We start from the raw sequence: 18,396 nt of genomic DNA, 5'->3' as shown, positions 1-18,396 counted from the left end.
TTAACCAAGAGTCTCAAATCTTGTTTTGCTGCAGGACTATTTGGAGGCTTTATTTTTCAGCCTTTTCTCCAGGCTTCTGGAGAAAAGCTCCACATCCCATAGTTATAAATAGAAATTTGGGGTTTGCTTATCTAAATGGTTTACAAAAACCACCAGCAGCATTTTCAATAAAAATGCTGCGATGTTTTTCACTTTTAAGGTTAAAAGCAGAAAAAAGAAGAAGATTGCAGAACCCATGAAGAATTTCTCCTCTCTTTAAAAAAAAAAAAAATCAAAAAACCAAAAAATATGTTTATATAATTCCAGAAAAATCACTTAATTGCAATTTTCCTTTTTTTCCACTACAAATGATTATTAACAAGTGCAGAGTGATGAGTGAAAATACAGCTTTGGAGGATTAGTTCAGACTTGTGCTCACAGGCCCACTGCTGTGCCTGTGTGAGCACAGTTAGAAGACCACGTGCTGCAGTTTATCTAAATGATCATCTTTCCTTTTTATTTTTTCAAACATTCCCAACGTAGTTTCAGAAATTAAATGTTACTGTAATCTTTATAAATTTTCAAAGATGTCTGAGTCCAGGGTGTGGACCAATAAATTGGATTCTGTACCATGAGTCTTATGACTTTTATCACTACATTCTCAGCTGTTAGTGCCAAGATTAAACTTTCAGAAACATCTCAAGCATTTTGAATTAAGCTTGATGAAAACCACCAGCACATACTCTGCCTTCGGTACTGCTTTGTTCTTTGATTTTCTTTTTTTTTCTCTTTAAAAAAAAAAGAAAATTTAAGGTCTTCTTCTATCTAAGTCAAATTTTACACATGTGCTTTTAAATCAAAAGCAATCATATATATGCCCCCATTTAAAACCATTTTGACTGCAGCACTTCTGCTTTCAGACAGAAAAAAACAAATACCTGTAAATACAGTCATGTTTTTAAAAAAAAGGAGAGTGAAATTATTTTAAGTGCAGTGTCCTAGTGACAGCAAGCAGCCTTCCACTTTTAATCTGTTTATAATGCTTAGTTTGAAAGCAAATTATTAGAAAAAATACATTCAACATATAAGATCTTAATATATATGTGTGTGTATATAAATCTGCTATATAACAGATTAAAAGTGTAAAACCATAGACTATGAGGAGGTCATCACTTACAAGAATTCCATAATGAGATTAATTAAAGAATTACAGCTGCAGTAAAAGGAGGGCAGATGAAATTAGAAACAAATTATTTTGTTTAAAATCTTCCTCAGTTATTTCAACCACCCTTGGTGAAAGTGGCAAGGGAAAAAAGAAACTCTCACATAAAACTGATTAATTCCTTACATTTTACAGGTATGAATTCTCCTAAATAAACCACAGAGATGCAGTCTTTAAGAAATCCATTAGCTATTCAGACTATGCCTTTTCCTAATCCAACCTTACTACCTGCAGTAATTTTAAATATTATCTTAAGCCTAGTGTAAGATTTCCCATTTATAAATATATCCTCTTTTCAAGATTTTCTTTGGGAAACAACTCAGTCCTACAAACATGCACGTGGCTGTAACTTCATAAGGATGTTTATGGAATGAATCTAAAGAAATTTCACAGTGTAGCCATTTTTTTTCTGGGTTCTGAATTTAACCTTTTTCTCTTCTCCAATTGATTCTGCTTTGATGTGATATGACTGCATACAGGCATCCTTCAAAAGAATGCAGACTGGATTTCTCCTGTTCAGTTTAATTTCAGTTTAACCAAGCTTTTGAATCCCTCCTCATGGTTCAGGTGGAGCCATCACAGCTGCAGCAGGAGTGAGTGACTGCATTTCTTTGCTTCTTGACCCTGTGCATCTGTTCCTGCTCTAGCACCAGAAATATGCAGTCTGTTCTCCCTTGTATCTCATTCATATTTGCAAGGATTTTCCAGACCACCTCCATTTTGAGTTCTTCAGAGTATTGCTGGATGCATCTTCCCAAGGAGAAGATTATTGCCATGAAAGAAGTATTTTTTAAATCTCTGCAGATAGGTAAGTAATAACTCCTACTGCCAAAGGAAAAATAGAGCTTGAAAATTGAATAGAATGTAAAAGAATATTCCCTCCTGTATCTGGAAATCACCCTCCTCACCTGCTGTGAAGATTACTTTCTGCCTTATTTTGATTTAAGTACATTTTCCACACACTGCGCCCTCTCTTACACAAGAGCTTTGCAAAGCCCAGGCTATGCTTGATTTATAAGACCTGCCAGCTAATAGGGTCACAATTGGTATTGTCATAAACCCAGGAATTTTTTTCCTTTACTGTTTTCCCTAAGAATACTGATTTTTAAAAACAACATTTCACCAATTTTGTGCAGGTAAGAACAAGAAAAAATTCCCTTAGGACATAACACAGCTGAAAGTAATGTTTGTGTAACAGCAGCAATGTCTTTCCAACAGCAGAGAGGCAACCACTGCAATAGAGTGCCAGCAGTGTTTGGTCACATAAGTGATGAAGATTTTGGTGTTTTCATTAAAAAGTTTAAATATTTTTGAAATTCCTTTCATTGTAGGACAGACACTTTCATTTCCAGAGCTGTCCCATCAATACTGAATCTGCACAAAAGGGTGCTCAGAACCACAATATGCTATTCACTCACATCCTCTGGAGGTTGAGTTTTAATTAACTGTATTTTCTGTAGAAAGCAAACAATTCTTTAATTCTGTAAAAAATTGTGGAACAAATTTATGCCATCAGCTGTGCTATATTAGAGAAAATTCCTTCTCCCTTCAAGTCTAAAGCTGTGAGTCACTAAACTGAGTCTTTAGTGTTCTACTTATCTCTACATTTTCAGTCTGAAATTGTTCAGAGTAAGGACTGTCATACCTTAAATATAGATCATTTTGTGGAATGTAATTTTACACAGCAGTGGAGCAGTATAGCAAATAAAATGTCAGCCAAAAATGCTCTAGCTTTATGATCCTGGATACATGCTGAAGGAAACACACTTTTTTCTTTGCACTCAAAAAGAAATTTTGCCAGAACACGCATTAAAAGAGGTCAACAGTCCTGCAAGGTGCTGTTAATGCATAAAGTAATTTTCATGCAGTTTCACACTTTCTATCCTAGAGCACTTTGCAAAACTAATAATAAAGAGTATAAAAGATGGGCTGAGGGAAGTCTAAAGAACTTCACAGGAGTAAAGAGGGAAGTATCTTCTTACTGTCTTTTTTTAAGTATCACATATAAACACACTTTCATAAAATCATGGTTTTACCTAGAACAGACCCTTGCAATAAGGTTTCATTGTGCTGAAATCCCAACAAAGCAGACTCTGCCTGTTAGCTCACATTAACTGAGTCTTTGGCTGATATTTCCATGGAAGGTATGCTGATCTTTCTAGTAGTGTCAATAGAATCACATTACTGCTCGAGTCATCATTTTCTAAGAGCTATTTGGCAGCTCACCATCCATCCCCTACAGTTAGATTCAACACTGTTTACAGATCTAATAAACAGAGTTAGCTATATACAAATTAAAGAGATCCTTCATTATTTTTTCTAATATGGTTAATTTCATAATAAAATGCTATATCTACTTAAAAATGCAACTTTTTCTTTTTTGACCATGAATCTTAATGCTTTATTTGTGATATCTGAGGTTTTAGTAACAATAAATGCTTTGTCTGCTTGATACAAAGAGTTCTGTGGTTTAATTAAAGGGGATTAATTGAATTAACTGAATTAATTAATTCAGTTAAACCAAATGCTTAGAAAGACAAGGTTAAAAAGTAGTAATGTTCTGCTATTCATTATTGTGTGAGTGTTCACAATCCACTCCAGCACAAAGTCAGCTGGTTTGGATGGTGAAAGCAGTTAAACTAACCTTGCTGACTTTACACTGGAATAGGGTTTAATGACTAATAAACAGCAGGATAATGAGAGCAGAAAAAAGAGCAGCTGGAGCACTAACAAAATGAATTATGGCATCACAGCTGAGATTGATAATGAAAACCCCTGGACAGTAACTTCTCCAACTAGTACAGCTGTTTCCAAATAGCCATCTGCCTGGGCCCCAAGGCTATTTGATGTGGGGATACTCTTAAATGAACTTAGCAGAGCTCAGTTAAGAAATTACAGAAACATTGTGATAATATTGAAAGCTGATGTGGTATTAGCAATATAAACTTATACTGGTTGAAGAAAAAAAAAATTGAAAAGTGGTAATTTTGCAACATTCTTTGATGTGATGAAACAGCTGTGTGTCCTAGAGTCCTAAAATAAATTATTTGATGACAGGAAACCTCTGTGAGAGTGACTAAAAGGAAATTTGTTTTTCCTTTTGAAACAATTGGCAAAGGAAGTCTTATCACTACATAAGTCTCCAAAACAACTTAAGTATCATTTATAGGAAGATTAAATTTCTTCAGACACACGAGGTCTTTACTCAATTCAACTGTCAAATGACACAGTCCACCCTTAACCCCTGTTTTTCTTCATTGCAGCATTCTGAGAATGGTTCACTTTGTCCTCTGAAAATGAACTTGTAATTTTCCCCTTTAAGATTTTAGATGCATGAAGACTGCAAACTATGACTGTGTAATCACATAATATTCATCCTTTGGCACACTGGTGTGTTGTGAATATACAGGTTTGTCTCTTAGAAGTGAGAAACATGAATATCTAACTTTTGCTAGTATCATGGACAATGGAATGTGAGAAAAAACATGCCTTGATGAGATGATAAAAATATTAACAAATTGAAAACAGAGTCCAAGCCACAAACATTAAATTGCAATCACTTAAAAGGCATTAGCAAGCCTGTGAGGTCAACCTCTATCATCATCTCCAGAAATGCAATTTTCCAACAATTAACACTGACAGAATTAACCATGTATTACAAAGAGAAAAATTCATCTTTTATGTTTTGAATTTATAATGAGAATAATTTTATGATAGGAAATTTGAATTCACTGTTTTCAGATACTTAAAGCCAGATATATCTGTGGTTTCTTTTAAACAGAAAAGATGCCTACATTTTTTAACCACGTCAACTCAAAATAAACTGTAGTAGAGAGGCCATGAAATCCCACTTGAAGAAAACTGGTTGCTCTGCCAAAATTTTCTTTCTATGTCAGTCAAGTCTGCTGGAAGACAATGTCTCACTGATTTTGTCTTTTCATCATTTTTGTGCTCTGTTATTAAATGATTTAATCTTCTAGGTCTAAGCTACTAAAACCAAGAATTCTACTTCCCTTACTGCATATGAACACCCCATATATACAAACACATATAAACACAGTTTTGCCCTGCTGTGATGTATGATTTTGTTCCTCACAATTAATTATTTTCATTAAAATATCCTATAAAAGAGCCCATAAAATATCCCTCAGGCAATTTCAAGGATTGGTAAATAAAACCTGCTATTTCATAGATTAAAACTGCAATATAAATATAAATAAATGTTTGGAGAATCTACAGAGCCTTTGTAACAAACTCCTGTCACCAAAAATTATCACTCTCCTGTAGTTCAGGGCAAAGATGATGATGATTATTTTGTGTGCTTAAGTGAATGGTAACTTGGCCCTGTCAGTAAAGCCTTGCCCACAAACAGGACAAAAAAAATAATACATTACAAAGCCAGAAGCAATCTGGCTTTATTTCTCTTGGCAGTTTTTTTGGTTGTTTGAGTTTGTTTTCTATTTTTTCTTTTTAGAACTGTACAGACCAAATTCTGCTGTAAATAACTACAAGAAAATGCCAATAGAATATTTACCAGATTGAAATCCCACAGTCCAGAAAAATTGTACTACAACCCATCTGGTAACAATCAGCTTTACATGATGAGTAGCTGGTAGGTGTCTAATCCTGCCCTACAAAAAATACTGTGCCAGCAAATTGTCATAGTTTTCCAAAAGTATTGCATTTAAGCCTTATATTGTATTTTTCATTGCCACTTTCAGCTGCGCAGGCAACTCAAGTAGAGTAAGCATTGACTGTAAAGAAACAGCCAAGCATTTCCACCAGACATTACCTTCTCTCTCAGGATTTGTGTTCTACTGTGTGCCCTATTTTTTTAGTACAACTCAAAGTATAAAAATTCAACACAATGTAAAAAACAAACCAACCAACTAACCAAAAAAATCCCACAATTTAACTCACTTACCTTTGGCTTCCTGTTTAGCCCAGAATTTTCTCACCACATCATGAATGTACCTCTCCTCTCTCAGCTTCTTTTGCCACTTACGGAGCTCTTGTATTTCACTGTCACAACGAACCTGGGAAAGGGGAATCAGAAAAGAAAACTAAAATTATATACCTTTGTGTTATCCAGGATGAGGATACAAATTTTTTCACAAGGCTATGGCAGGGAAAATATGTGACAGCCATCCTGTTTGCTGGGCCTGAGGTAAAAGCAAAATCCCAGAGGTTTACAATTTTCAGCTTACACAGAAATAAAATCCACATAATTGACAAATCCAATTGAAAACATAAATATGTCTATTAGGGGATCACTTTGATTACCAAGGACTCCTGGGAATGAGATTGCAGTGAGATGCTAATTCTCTGAGTTAATTAAAATTTAAAGCCTTATGCTGAAGGGTATTAGTGCCTTTAGAAAAGCATAACACTATAAAACCAACGCACTGACCAAAATAATAGAGCAGAAGAGGAGCATGAAGGGTCATGCAGAAGAAAATTTATTCCATCAACCTGATTCACACCTGCCATCAGCTGCAGATAGGCTGACTGGCAATCCCACCCACACAATCTTCACAAACTGGAGAGCCATTAATCTGTTATTTAAAGTAATTGGCCTGCATTACATGGTACCTATTCTTTGTCAGTCAATCACCCTGTGAAAGGCATAATTCTGCTTCCACACAAGAAAAAATACAACAAAGGCCTTGACTTCATTTAGATGTAAGCTGAATTTTTCTGGAATTGTTTCTGTACTGGTGTAGTTTCCACTAACATAGAAGTGAACTAGCTACTAGCTTTTACCACTTCCACTTGTTGTAAGCAGGATTTGATTAATTAGCAGAGTGTTGCCCATGGTTGGCATTCACACAATTGCTGCCTCCAGTGCACGAGATCCTGTCCAGAACAGCAGTGGAAAGGGACAGGCCAGCATTACCTTGGACACTGGGGATTATTCTCTTAGTCATACTCAAATTGTAATAGAATTATTTTTAAAATGCATTTTTGGGGTTTGGAGTTTTTTTCCTAAATGTCACATATAAAAATGCAATTCTGTTTCAGGACTACATTCAGAGAAGCTGAGGCTGCCCCATCCCTGGCAGTGTCCAAGGGCAGGCTGGATGGGACTCTGAGCATCTGCTCTGGGGAAGGTGTCCCTGCCCATGGCACAGGGATGATCCATGGTGATGGAACTGGATCATCCTTAAGGTGCCTTCCAACCCAAACCATTCCATGATTCTAAGGTTCAGTGTCCCAGTAATCCAGTCTGAAGTGAAGCAACATGGTAGAAACAAGCAGCAATAAGTTCAGTTTCTCCTGGACACATTTTTGCTTGCAGGAAGATAATGACTTAGTTCCCTAGAAAATTTCTAAATAGAATTTTACATATTGTATTCTTACAGGATATGTGAAGAGTTTGTTCTGTGACCTGAACTCTATGATATGCTCTTCTCCATTACACTCTGCTTTTCTCCCACTTTACTGACACACATACAGAGCAAAAGAGCACATCTTAGTTTTCCACTAGTTACAGAAAATCCCAAACCTTAAAGAAAACAGTTTCAATTATTTATCAAAAGTATTCTTTCCTCCCAGGATTTCTCCTCTGTGCTGCAGCTCAGAATGCAATAAACAGTAGCTGAACTCCCATAGCACTTTTCAATCCATTTAGGAGAAGATACCTTGCTATGTTTCAGACAGTGCACTGGCAGGGCAGAAATACAACACAAGGTTACCCAGTCAATAAAAACAGACAAGATTTTTGCTCAGAGACTTGAGATCAGATACACCTTAGAGCTCCAACAATATTCCATTATACTGATATAGTTCTGCTTTATCTTCTATAAAAGTTACAGGGGCTTCTTACAAGGTTTCTATGAATTTTTACCAAATTAAAGAAATTACAGCTACTAGTGACATCAGCTATACAAAAAAAAATATATAATGTTCTATTAAATTCATCAAATACTATTTTCAAACATAAAATATAATCCAAACACAGGACAATTTCTTTAGGCTTGCAAGAGACATTTTTTCTTTTATGCTGCCATGTATGCTTTTATAAGCCAAATAATTCCTAAATAATAAATGGAGTTTGTCTGCACAGGAAAGGGTTAAGGAAATGCTTATGTGGCACAAGGATATAAATGACAGAAGTGCAAGAGGCAGGGAGATGGAGAAATTACTGCCTGTATATCTAAATATAAAATTTCTGAAAACATGATGTGTCCATTTACAATCTCAGCTGTGTAAGACCTGTATTTTGGCCCGTGACAGGGCCACAGCTGCCTCTGTATATTGAAAATAAAGACAATAATTCTTAACAGTTAAAAGATAAAAGGCAAGTATAGTAGCTTCTGTATGTCTCCCTAAGCAAATAAAACAGTGGCAGTGCAGTGAAATACCCAGGGAAATGCAGAGTTCTGAGATAAAGGCAGAGTCAGACACTCAAATACTCCCAAGTCAGCATTAAATCCAAGCAGTAAAATGAGCTTCCAGAACAAAGTGTCTTTTTAGAAAGTGACCAGAAAAGGAAAAAATAACACAGATATGCCACCCACAGTAAAACAGGTGACAGGAATGTTACAAAATACCCTAACAAGTTCCAAATATGCTTAATAGCTTATAGTTCAGCATAGTTATAATGCAGTTTAGCCTACTAAAAATGCCTTAGAAAGTTCTTCTGCTTTGAAACCAGAATACAATGCTAGCATGATGAAAAAGCCATGACTTAGCAGCAAAATCTCCAGGCAAATAAAGAGAGAGTCAAGAATCTCCAAACAACTGACATGTGTCTCCTGCAGCCCAGCCCTGGAGGAGTCTTAGCTTTGAAGGGAGAGTTCACTCCTACACTTGCTGGAAATAACAGGGAATATTTGTGTGACCCTCTGGGTTTAAGCCTTTGCTGGTAGCCACAGCTTGCTGGAAAGCAAGATAAACTGTGATATAAACTTTATATAAACAGATATAAACTGAAATGGTTTTTATTTTATATTGTGATAGCAGAAGCACAACTGCACCTTGTGAGATACAAAGCAAAAATGGAGCATTTTTATCTTCAGCTTTTGCTCAAAGGATGTGTATAAAATAGCACTGAATATTTACATAATGCTGTCCAATTTCAACTCCAAGATATTACAAGATTTAGTTCAAACCCCCATGCTTTCACTGCTAGGTGAGAACATGTAGCACAGCAGATAAGGATAACACTAAAGGTTCGCTCACAGACATCAGAGGAAATTCTATTAATGAAAAATTTCTGTTAGTCTGGAATAGTTATGTAAATTTTAAAGATTAAAAAGAGCCCATTAAAAAAAGAAGGCACCAAGCAAAGATTCTGCAGTAGAGGGGTGAAGGAATAGATAATATTTTGCTGGAAAAGTGTCTGGAAAATTGACACCAAGCTGAATATTGCCTTGGCCTGTGACAGATGAATGGAACCTCAATAAAAAACGATGGTGGGAAGTGAAAAGGAAGAATTCTGATGACAGAGCTGTTTCAAGTCTTACTTGAGTGCTCCTCCTGGCCCTCAAGGAGCCCTCCCAGGATGATGTCCTCCTTTCTGTGATCTCCTCAGAGAACTCAGCAGCTCTATTTTCCACTGCTATTTGTTCTGGAATTCAGTTCTTGATTAAACTTGAAATAATTGTCAGAGTGCCCATCAATGTCTTTGTATGAAACATTGTAGCAAGGACTTGGTTGATGGCAGCCATTAATTATTACTACAACAATTAAACAAGTGTTTTTCTGAAATGTGCTGCAGATAAGGATGAATTTACTGTTTTGATCATGCTTTATTTATCAGAGTTTTCAAGATTCTGTAGGTTTTTTCCCCCTTTACATAGAAAACCTTTATTGCCTGATCCATTTTTGCATTTTTTGCTATGTGTTTTTGATACTGGCATGCTCAGACAGCTAGTGGTAGCAGGAGTAAGTTAAGTATCAAGAGAAGACTGATGCTCAGTCAGTTATATAACTAGATAAACTCTACTGCCTGAATCAATATGGTCAAGAAAATACCTCAAAAAATGGTCTGAGTCCATAGAAGATGTGTCTGAGAAGACCAAGAATGAGGTACCTGTCTCTCCATCACACTGTCATGGTATCCATGTGCTCATGTTTAATTATCACAGTGTCAATTTTTATTTCAAAAGCAGTATTTCAAAATTCTAAATCCTCTTAATTATAAAACAAGGTTTAATGAAAATCTTTAGCAAATAGTTTAAAATTTTGACACAAAAATATCTTTAGAATGCAAAAAGGCATTATTTGTTAGCATTCAGTTATTATCAGCTATTAACATTAATCAGTGTTAGCTGACTGAGCTATTTATTTTAAAAGCAAATAATCTGAATTCTTTGGCAATTTTTCATAATATACTTATCATTAATGTGATGAAATCCCATTTAAGCTTAGTGTTCTCTTAATCTGCAAGCCCTAGGATAACACACTGCCCTATGTAGTAATTTGGTACTAATGATTTTTATTTTATACTCTGATTGCAATTTTTAATTTTTAAAACCCCATGTTCTTTCACCTCAAATAAGGTAAAACATTAATAGCTAATTTTATAGCCTGAATTATTTTTTATGTCTCCTGCCTTTTACAGCTAGAATTTCTCTCTCATTTCTGGGAATTAGTTTAGAATGATAAATACCAGTGTGAAAATCCTGAAGTTCATCTGTGCAAGGAAGGATTGTGCCCTTCAGAAGCTTTCAGAGCAGCAGAAGATATCTGAGCAACCTTGCAGTGTTCAGCAAACAGAACTGTTATTGGATAATGGCTGCCCCCACTGTAAGGATGCCTGCAGGGACACTGTCACTGCTAATTAATGTTTGTGTCAATGCTGTCTCTGTATAAAAAAAGAAAAATAAGGGGAAACAAACAAGCAGAAAGAGTCACAAAAATCCATCAGTCAAGAAGAACATTTCAAGGTATTTCATTGTCTTTGGCTGCACAGCACATTATGGGAGCCACTTATATATTCATGCTTGTTAAAAATAGTAGAGAACTTAACAGGGAGTGTTTTAAACTGATTGTTATTTAAAGAACACCTGACATCCAGAGATGTCTCACTGTCCATCACAACAAAATTGCTGCTATATCTGGAGGCTACTTAAAAGCTTAAGTTTTGATAAAGGAAGTCAAAGACATTTCTTCATCACCAAAGTCACCTGAATTTCAAGTCCATTTCTTCCCAAAGTGTGAAGGTATTAGAGCTTTAAAAAAAAATATTTGATAGAATTTTTTCAGGATTTTCAAAATAATTTATCTAGTACCCTAGGGTTAGCATGGCTGTTATCCTCCATAATAATAGCACTGGACAATTTTCTTTGTATTTATGTTATGCACCTTGCTTTTTCCTCTTAAACTGGAATGGCACTAGTGCTGTCTTACTATTGAGCCTTACAACATCTGCTTGTCATTTTGTTTCCCTTTTCCTTGAAAAAGAGCCTTCATGCCTCTCATAAATCTCCTGTCTCATTCTCGGTCTCAATTCCTTGTCCTTCCTTTCTGGATGCTTTTATTTCTCAACAGACCTCCCCAATGCTCCTCATGCATCTCCACACTCACTCACACATCCCTGCATGAAGCAAAATAACACTCCATCCTTGAGAACTACCCAAAGCAACTTGGGCAACAACAGTCAAAGGAAGAAAATTGTTCAGTATTAATTGTACTTTGGAAAATTGAATTTCTGTGGATTTTTTCTGTTGCTGAGGAAAACAGTGAGATTACATCAGCATAAATGCCTGTGAAAAAATTGAAGTCACTAGGCATAAGGCAGAGCAACATCCAAAGCCAATGAACCATAGGGGTCTCAGCAGCTATTTATAGCATCCCCTACTTAAAATTTATGTAAGGATTTTCCCTGGGGCCTTCACAGTCCTACAGTTTTCAACATCAAGCACAATAATTATAGATTCCTCTTACCCGATAACCTCTCCAGAAGGACTGGATTAGAATGCTTGCTTCTTCTTTTGATAGAAGCAGAGATAGAGGAACTGGTGGTCTAGGACTTAAAAAAAAATAAATTTAACAGACAGCCTATAAATGTAAAACACTTTCTTCCCTAACAGTATATTTTATCAAAAAGAGAAAAGTTGTTCAGGAACCTGAAAGACACAAATTCTTACTGCTCTGAAAACAAAATGCACAAAGAATGTCTCCTTTACAAATATATTATTATACACACTACAAGAATTCCTTCTTAAAACAAGAATGTACAAATGGCACATCAAGCACAGTCATTTTTCTTACTCTTCTACATGTGCTTCAAACTGCCCCTATTATGGTAAGGTTTGGGGTGGCAGTGGGAGGTGGGCAAGGGAAGCACTCTGCCATTTGTAAAGCAGGGAAGGTTTTACTCTGTGTGTGTGCAACAATGAACAGACTTATATGTAAATGTTTATTACATGAAATATACAGAATATAAACATATCTTAGCACATTCATTTACATTATGGTGTCACTTTAAATTAAAACAGGCTGGAAAATAATGATTATCCTATCTGCATAGCATGAACCTATGTTTAGAAATGTCTAAACAAGTTCTTAAAGTGCTGAAATTTTACTTTTGATACCATGTGCACTTTCTTTTGCTGATATAAGAATGTAATACATTTGTGAACTCAACCATTTTCAGCCCAATATATGGTAGCTTGAAAGCACATTTGGTGATTCTGTTGCTACCAATTTTAATGGGAACAAGCTAGTAATTAAATTCAGCCTTCACTAGCAAAACCTCAAATGACTATATCAAACCTTGCTTCCCAAAAGCCATTTTCTGTGGGTGTTGATTTATTTCTGAGATATAATGATAACAAAAAATATCAAAAAACCCCCAATCATTGGAAAGAACAAAACAAAATTTATTTCTATACTGTCTTTTATGGGAAATGTAATTTGCAGCCAAAGAACTAGAGTGTAATAGCACTGCAACTCATGAAAATACCAGTTCTAGAGAGAAGCCTTGGCACAGCATTGGAATGGCTGCCAAGAGCCACTCTCCCTGCATGGGGAACAGACTGAACACAGCCTTGACTTGGAAGAACACAACATGATGGATTTGGATGCAGCACCCACCTACAGACACACAGAGCCCAGGCAGGAACGTGATCTATAGTATTTATATTATAAAGACACTGCAAAGCCCATCAATAACAAGCCATTTATTTATGCAGCCTTACATTTTCTGGCTAAAATGCCGCAATATCTTTTGGAAATTTATTTATGGCATATTACAGGCCAAGCTTGGAGGCTTGACAGCTTACATTTTCCTTTCACTTAATTTCATTCATATTAGTCTCTGCCCTAGTAAGCTTCCTATGCTCTCTGACATCTTTCTCTTAGGGCTTGTCTTCACTGCAGGAGCATTTCAACTTGGAGCACAGCCTCAGCTCTTATCTAATGCTACACTGACTGCACTGGCTCAGCCTGTGTACTCAGCTAAATTGGTCTCATCATCATGTCAGCTGGGTTTTGGCCTACATTTATTTTAATGTGAACTAAAACCTTGGTCTGTTTGGAAAAAGTCGAAATAAGGCAAAAATAAAAAGCAGTCTCTCCATTGAGCTAAACTGTCTTAGCCCTGTGAACATTAATTAGCATTTCTCCTGCTCAGGGGAAATCAGAAGTGCTGGACAAGCAAGGCTTCCTGAGATAACAGCTTCTTATAATCAGACTTAAAAATCTGAAGCTGGACTGTGCTGGTTTCCCTGATAGGCTTTCATCCTCTGTTCTATTTTAGATCTTTTTGAAAACCAGAACTTAGGGAAAATCACAGGAAGACCTACATATTTTACAGCAGCTATATCAAAGCACTGAACTTTCTCTAGGAATAAGTACATCTCCAAAGAACAACTTGAGATTTCTCCTAGCCTGCAAGGTCAACTCTAGCATTTCTTTGCTTTCATTTTCAAATTATAAAAATGTCTAGCTTATAATCCAACATTAAAACTGAGAAAGCAATATAAAAAATCAAGCAAGAACAGGATTTCCTTTTTAGTAAGACAGTCACTGGCAGATATCAATCCTTTCAATGGCACAGCTTTAAAGACCAGATGTCATGCCAGGGCCAGTTTGGTCTAAGGGAATAAATGGAGAATATACACAATTGTCTGCAGGTCAAATAAAAATAGAATGTGAGCAGAAGCTATCACCCCTCAGCAGTCAAGGAGGGGAAGAGGAGTCTGTCATTTGTGGCAGAAGGCAGCTGGATGCCTGCAAGATGCAAACTGACAGTACAACGTACACTGACTGCATTCTGCTTATTTAGTCCTTGATTATGCACAATCTTAAAAACCCACATATGAATCAGTGATATCTATTTAGATATACATATATTGCTTAACACAAGTTGCACCTGTAAAAGACCATTAAAAAAAGATTTTCCTTAAGTATTTTATTTTACCAAATCTGCATAAAGCAGAATATGACCAAAGTTAAATTCCAGAAACATGTTTCTTGCATTCTCAGCAAACTTGTACAGATCTTGATTCTGTGAGATATTCACTACTCATATGACATTAGGAAAGGGGAATTTCACACCCAGAAGATACAAACCAGACTTGCATTAAATAAATGTAGGAGGCATTGAAAAAGGTTCTTAATGAAGACATGTATCAGATTTCCCTATGGACAGAAGATGGGGTTCTCAAAGAATTCTGAAAAGGGAGGAAGAGAGTCCTTCCATTTTCTTGTCTCCAAAACAGACAAAATTTCTTATTCCTCATAACAGAATCTAGAAACAGCTGCCTTCCTTAGGTCTTTCTTCTTACATGCCTATCCAAAGCCCCAGAAGTGTGCAATAATGAAAATGTATTGTTTTGATTCAAAATAAATGTCTCAAAAATCTCTTCTTATAAATACTAAGGTCATTTACCCAAAAAGCAGGAAAATGATGGTTCATAAGCAGTCAGACACTGAAGTACTGATTCATCTGACCTGGTATTTAAAATCAATTACATATATTGATCAAATATTACAAAGGCACTGTATGAGACTCTCAGATTTCCAGGGAAATATTCCCATAGACACTTGACAAAAATACCCTGGAACATTTTCACAGGTCAAACAGAGTGTGAACTGAGACCTTTCTTTGTAACATTTTCAGTATTAATACAACTCTTCAACAGTCAAAAATAAATTCCTAATCATTTGTCTTGTTTTGCAACAATCTAAATGCACAAGAATAAGATTATTAGTATTTGAGAGAAAAAAATCCTTACAATATACAAGAAAACATTTTAGTGCATTATATGGAGAGGACATTTTTGAAGGATTGTAAATGTGAAAATAACCAAATTTTATCTTCTTAAAAAGGAACTGCAACCAAGTAGACATCTTAAAGTGTGACTCCTGCTAGTTGCAGGAGTCTGAACTCTTTGTCCAAATAAAAGCCCCTTTATACTGTCAATAGTGAATTGAATTTAAAAATGTTATAAATACATTTGAGAGTGTCGTCAAAGTGACCATAGTGATAATATGCATTCAACTGTTTAACACATACCAACTATTTATACACTTGCTTATCTATTTATAATGAAGAAAAGGCAAGACAGTGTGGAGCTAACATGAGCAAGTTGTTATGTGGGGAGGCAGAGTCATGTAACCAACAGGAGACTGAGGCAGAACAGGTGATTTGGAACCAGAATGTCACAGAAATTAGAGGAAGCACAGCAAGAAATCTTTGTAATGAGAACATGCCAAAAAATAGCAGAGCAAGAATCTTTTGTCTTCAGTTCTGTCTGAAGATTTCAGTGGATTTCTTGCCTCAGCAGGCTCTCCTTGGGAGGACATGCCCACTTTAGGGCTCCAGCTCAGCTCTCCTGTGCTTGCATACTTGCCACATATTTTGGAAGTCACAAAGCATTGCCTCAGCTTTCTCTCTCCCAGGACCAATATTTATGCAGTCTGTGAGTGTGTCTGTGGGCCTGGACTGAAGGAAACCAAACATGGACCTGTTCCAAAGGCCACTCATGTCAATGGGAAAATTCCCATCTATGTTTGTGTACTTCAGGTCAGACTTTGTATGCTGAAAACATGAAAAGCTTCCCTTAGTGCTCCAACATTAGGAAGATGTCACAAAGCACTTGTAAGTTCTCAGTTTACTCACTGCTATTTTGACAATCTTTACATAAATTAAAGCATGTTTAATGCAGCAGATATTACAGCCATAACACCTTCAACCCCATAAAGCAACAATACAAAATATAAATATTTTACACAGAAAATTTCTGCAGTCTTTCAACACACAGTTTTTAGTAAAAAGTCTCTCCTTTGTTACCCTGAATTTTGCCACATTACTTGAATGGCAATTTTTATTTGGAAACACACAGAATAACATCCACAGAGATGTATTTGTTGGATTTCCTATTATTACAATAAATTGTTATTTAAAGCTCAAATTATTAAAGAAACTTAAAGAAGAACATATAAGGCAAACCAAGCATACTCCAAACATGGCTGGATTAGACACAAAGCAATGAAATATAGCAGTGTGCAGAAAGCACAGCCTGTAGAAACTGGGCATATTATGGAAAGAAAAAAAATCAGTCACCCGTGCAAAATTACCCCTATTGGCCATCTGAGAGCTGACAATGAAGTCAACTGTAAAGGCAGCTGAGACCAGCAGACTTCACCCAATTAAAATATCTGGGGGAGGGAGAAAAAATAATCAATGTATATATATGTGTATACAGATATTTGGCAAAAAGCCACTACTCCAAATTTAGTCATGGTTTATATCTTAGCTGCCCACTTCAGTAAAGCCATGATAAAGTTATTTTCTCTGTGTCTGTACACTTGTTTTGGTACACACAGGTAGATTAAAACAGGAAATGTGTCCTGCTGAACTGGGTAGCAAGTAAATATCTCTAATAAAAAAGAAAAATGTAGATTAAAAAATCTTGTGAATTATTTTTTATCTGAACTTCAAAAGCCAGGAAACACTTGTTCCTCACATAGGTGCATATACCATATACCAGTCTCTCTCACTGAATGTAAAGTCCAGGGTTATGTTGAACAATGTTATCATATTATTAAATTTACATTACAGGTTTTTATATCACTGTTTTTCAGAGCAAGGGAACAGTGTTTTATTGGTTTCTTCATATTTCTTTCATTAAAATGCTAAAGAAGGCTGGGAAATGATGCTGCCATGTTACTCAGACTATCTACGCTAGAAAAGTAAAATTTCAGAGGGACCAGAGCATAATCAGAGCTCACTGACTTTCCCTGGCCCTGATTCAGTACACAGAGCTTGGTTACTTGCAACTGAGCTTCAGTGCTGCTCAACCAGAAACACACTGCAAAATGCTGACAAAAGGCAACTGTGGTGCTCATTAGCATATTTATAGGATTACAAAACATCCCCAGCTCTCATTCTGTTTCTTCACCTGGTTCTATCAGCCTCAAAAGGAGGAGCAGGCACATCAGTTTGTACCCCACCAAACGTGGGCAGGTTCTGTGCTCAAACTCCCCTTTCCTGCCCTCTGAAAGGTGCAGCTGTCCTTTGAGGCAGCAGAAATGTCTGCCTTGTGATATGGAGATCACCAGTCAGCACTGAAGCTGCTCCTTCTACTGCTTTTGAAATCTGCTTGGGGAATTGAAGGTTCCCAAGGGATGGAATATTTTGTCAGCACTCCGGGTAACATGCAGAACTCAGCGCCTATACTAAGATGTCACAGCAATTATTACACTAAAGCTGGAAACAAATTCAAATTTTACAAGCTCCTTCACCTACAAAAACTAGTTTTGGAAGGTACAAGGTTTGCATTTAAAATTCTGAAAACTGATGCAGCATTTAGGTCTCCTTATTAGGGAAAAGTAGGCTGCAAGATCTCATTTAGAAATGCATTGCACAGAAAATGAAGCTCATAAGACTGTGGCTTTGACTATTCTTAAAAAAAATAAAATTGAGCTTCAAAGAAGAAACTGGAGGCACTGGAGGAGAGCCAAAAAAGTCATACTCAAGTATGGAATATATTAAAAAAAGCTGGATCCCAGATAGAACAAAAACAATAGTCCTCTGGGGATTTTTGTGTTTTGGTGGTTTTCTAAGCTTTAAAACTGCTTGGCACTGATAAACCCATCTAAACAGTTGGGATGAGGATGCTTCCCATCAAAATTTCACCAGCACTTTTTATTATATTGTCTCTTATATATTCTTAATCTTATTAAAAAAAATTTAAACTCCTTTCAAAATAGAAATGGAAATGGCAATAAAAAGTATA

General features: G+C 36.1%; 1 protein-coding gene across 1 annotated transcript in view; it reads right to left on the bottom strand.

The window, feature by feature from the left end:
• IQCK (IQ motif containing K) overlaps positions 1 to 18,396 on the bottom strand; it is a 33,704-nt gene that overhangs the window by 6,131 nt on the left and 9,177 nt on the right. Inside the window, exons 7-8 of the mRNA XM_064725563.1 lie at positions 12,095 to 12,179; positions 6,126 to 6,237 (exon numbers count right to left, since the gene is read on the bottom strand). Of these exons, the coding sequence (XP_064581633.1) occupies positions 6,126 to 6,237; positions 12,095 to 12,179 (197 nt within the window). The remainder of the gene's footprint in view (positions 1 to 6,125; positions 6,238 to 12,094; positions 12,180 to 18,396) is intronic.

The sequence above is a fragment of the Zonotrichia leucophrys genome, chromosome 14, assembly GCF_028769735.1.
Source record: "Zonotrichia leucophrys gambelii isolate GWCS_2022_RI chromosome 14, RI_Zleu_2.0, whole genome shotgun sequence".
In the NCBI taxonomy this organism is placed as follows: Eukaryota; Metazoa; Chordata; class Aves; order Passeriformes; family Passerellidae; genus Zonotrichia; species Zonotrichia leucophrys.
Note: the sequence above shows the minus strand (reverse complement) of the source record. Positions and strands in the feature narration are given on the sequence as shown.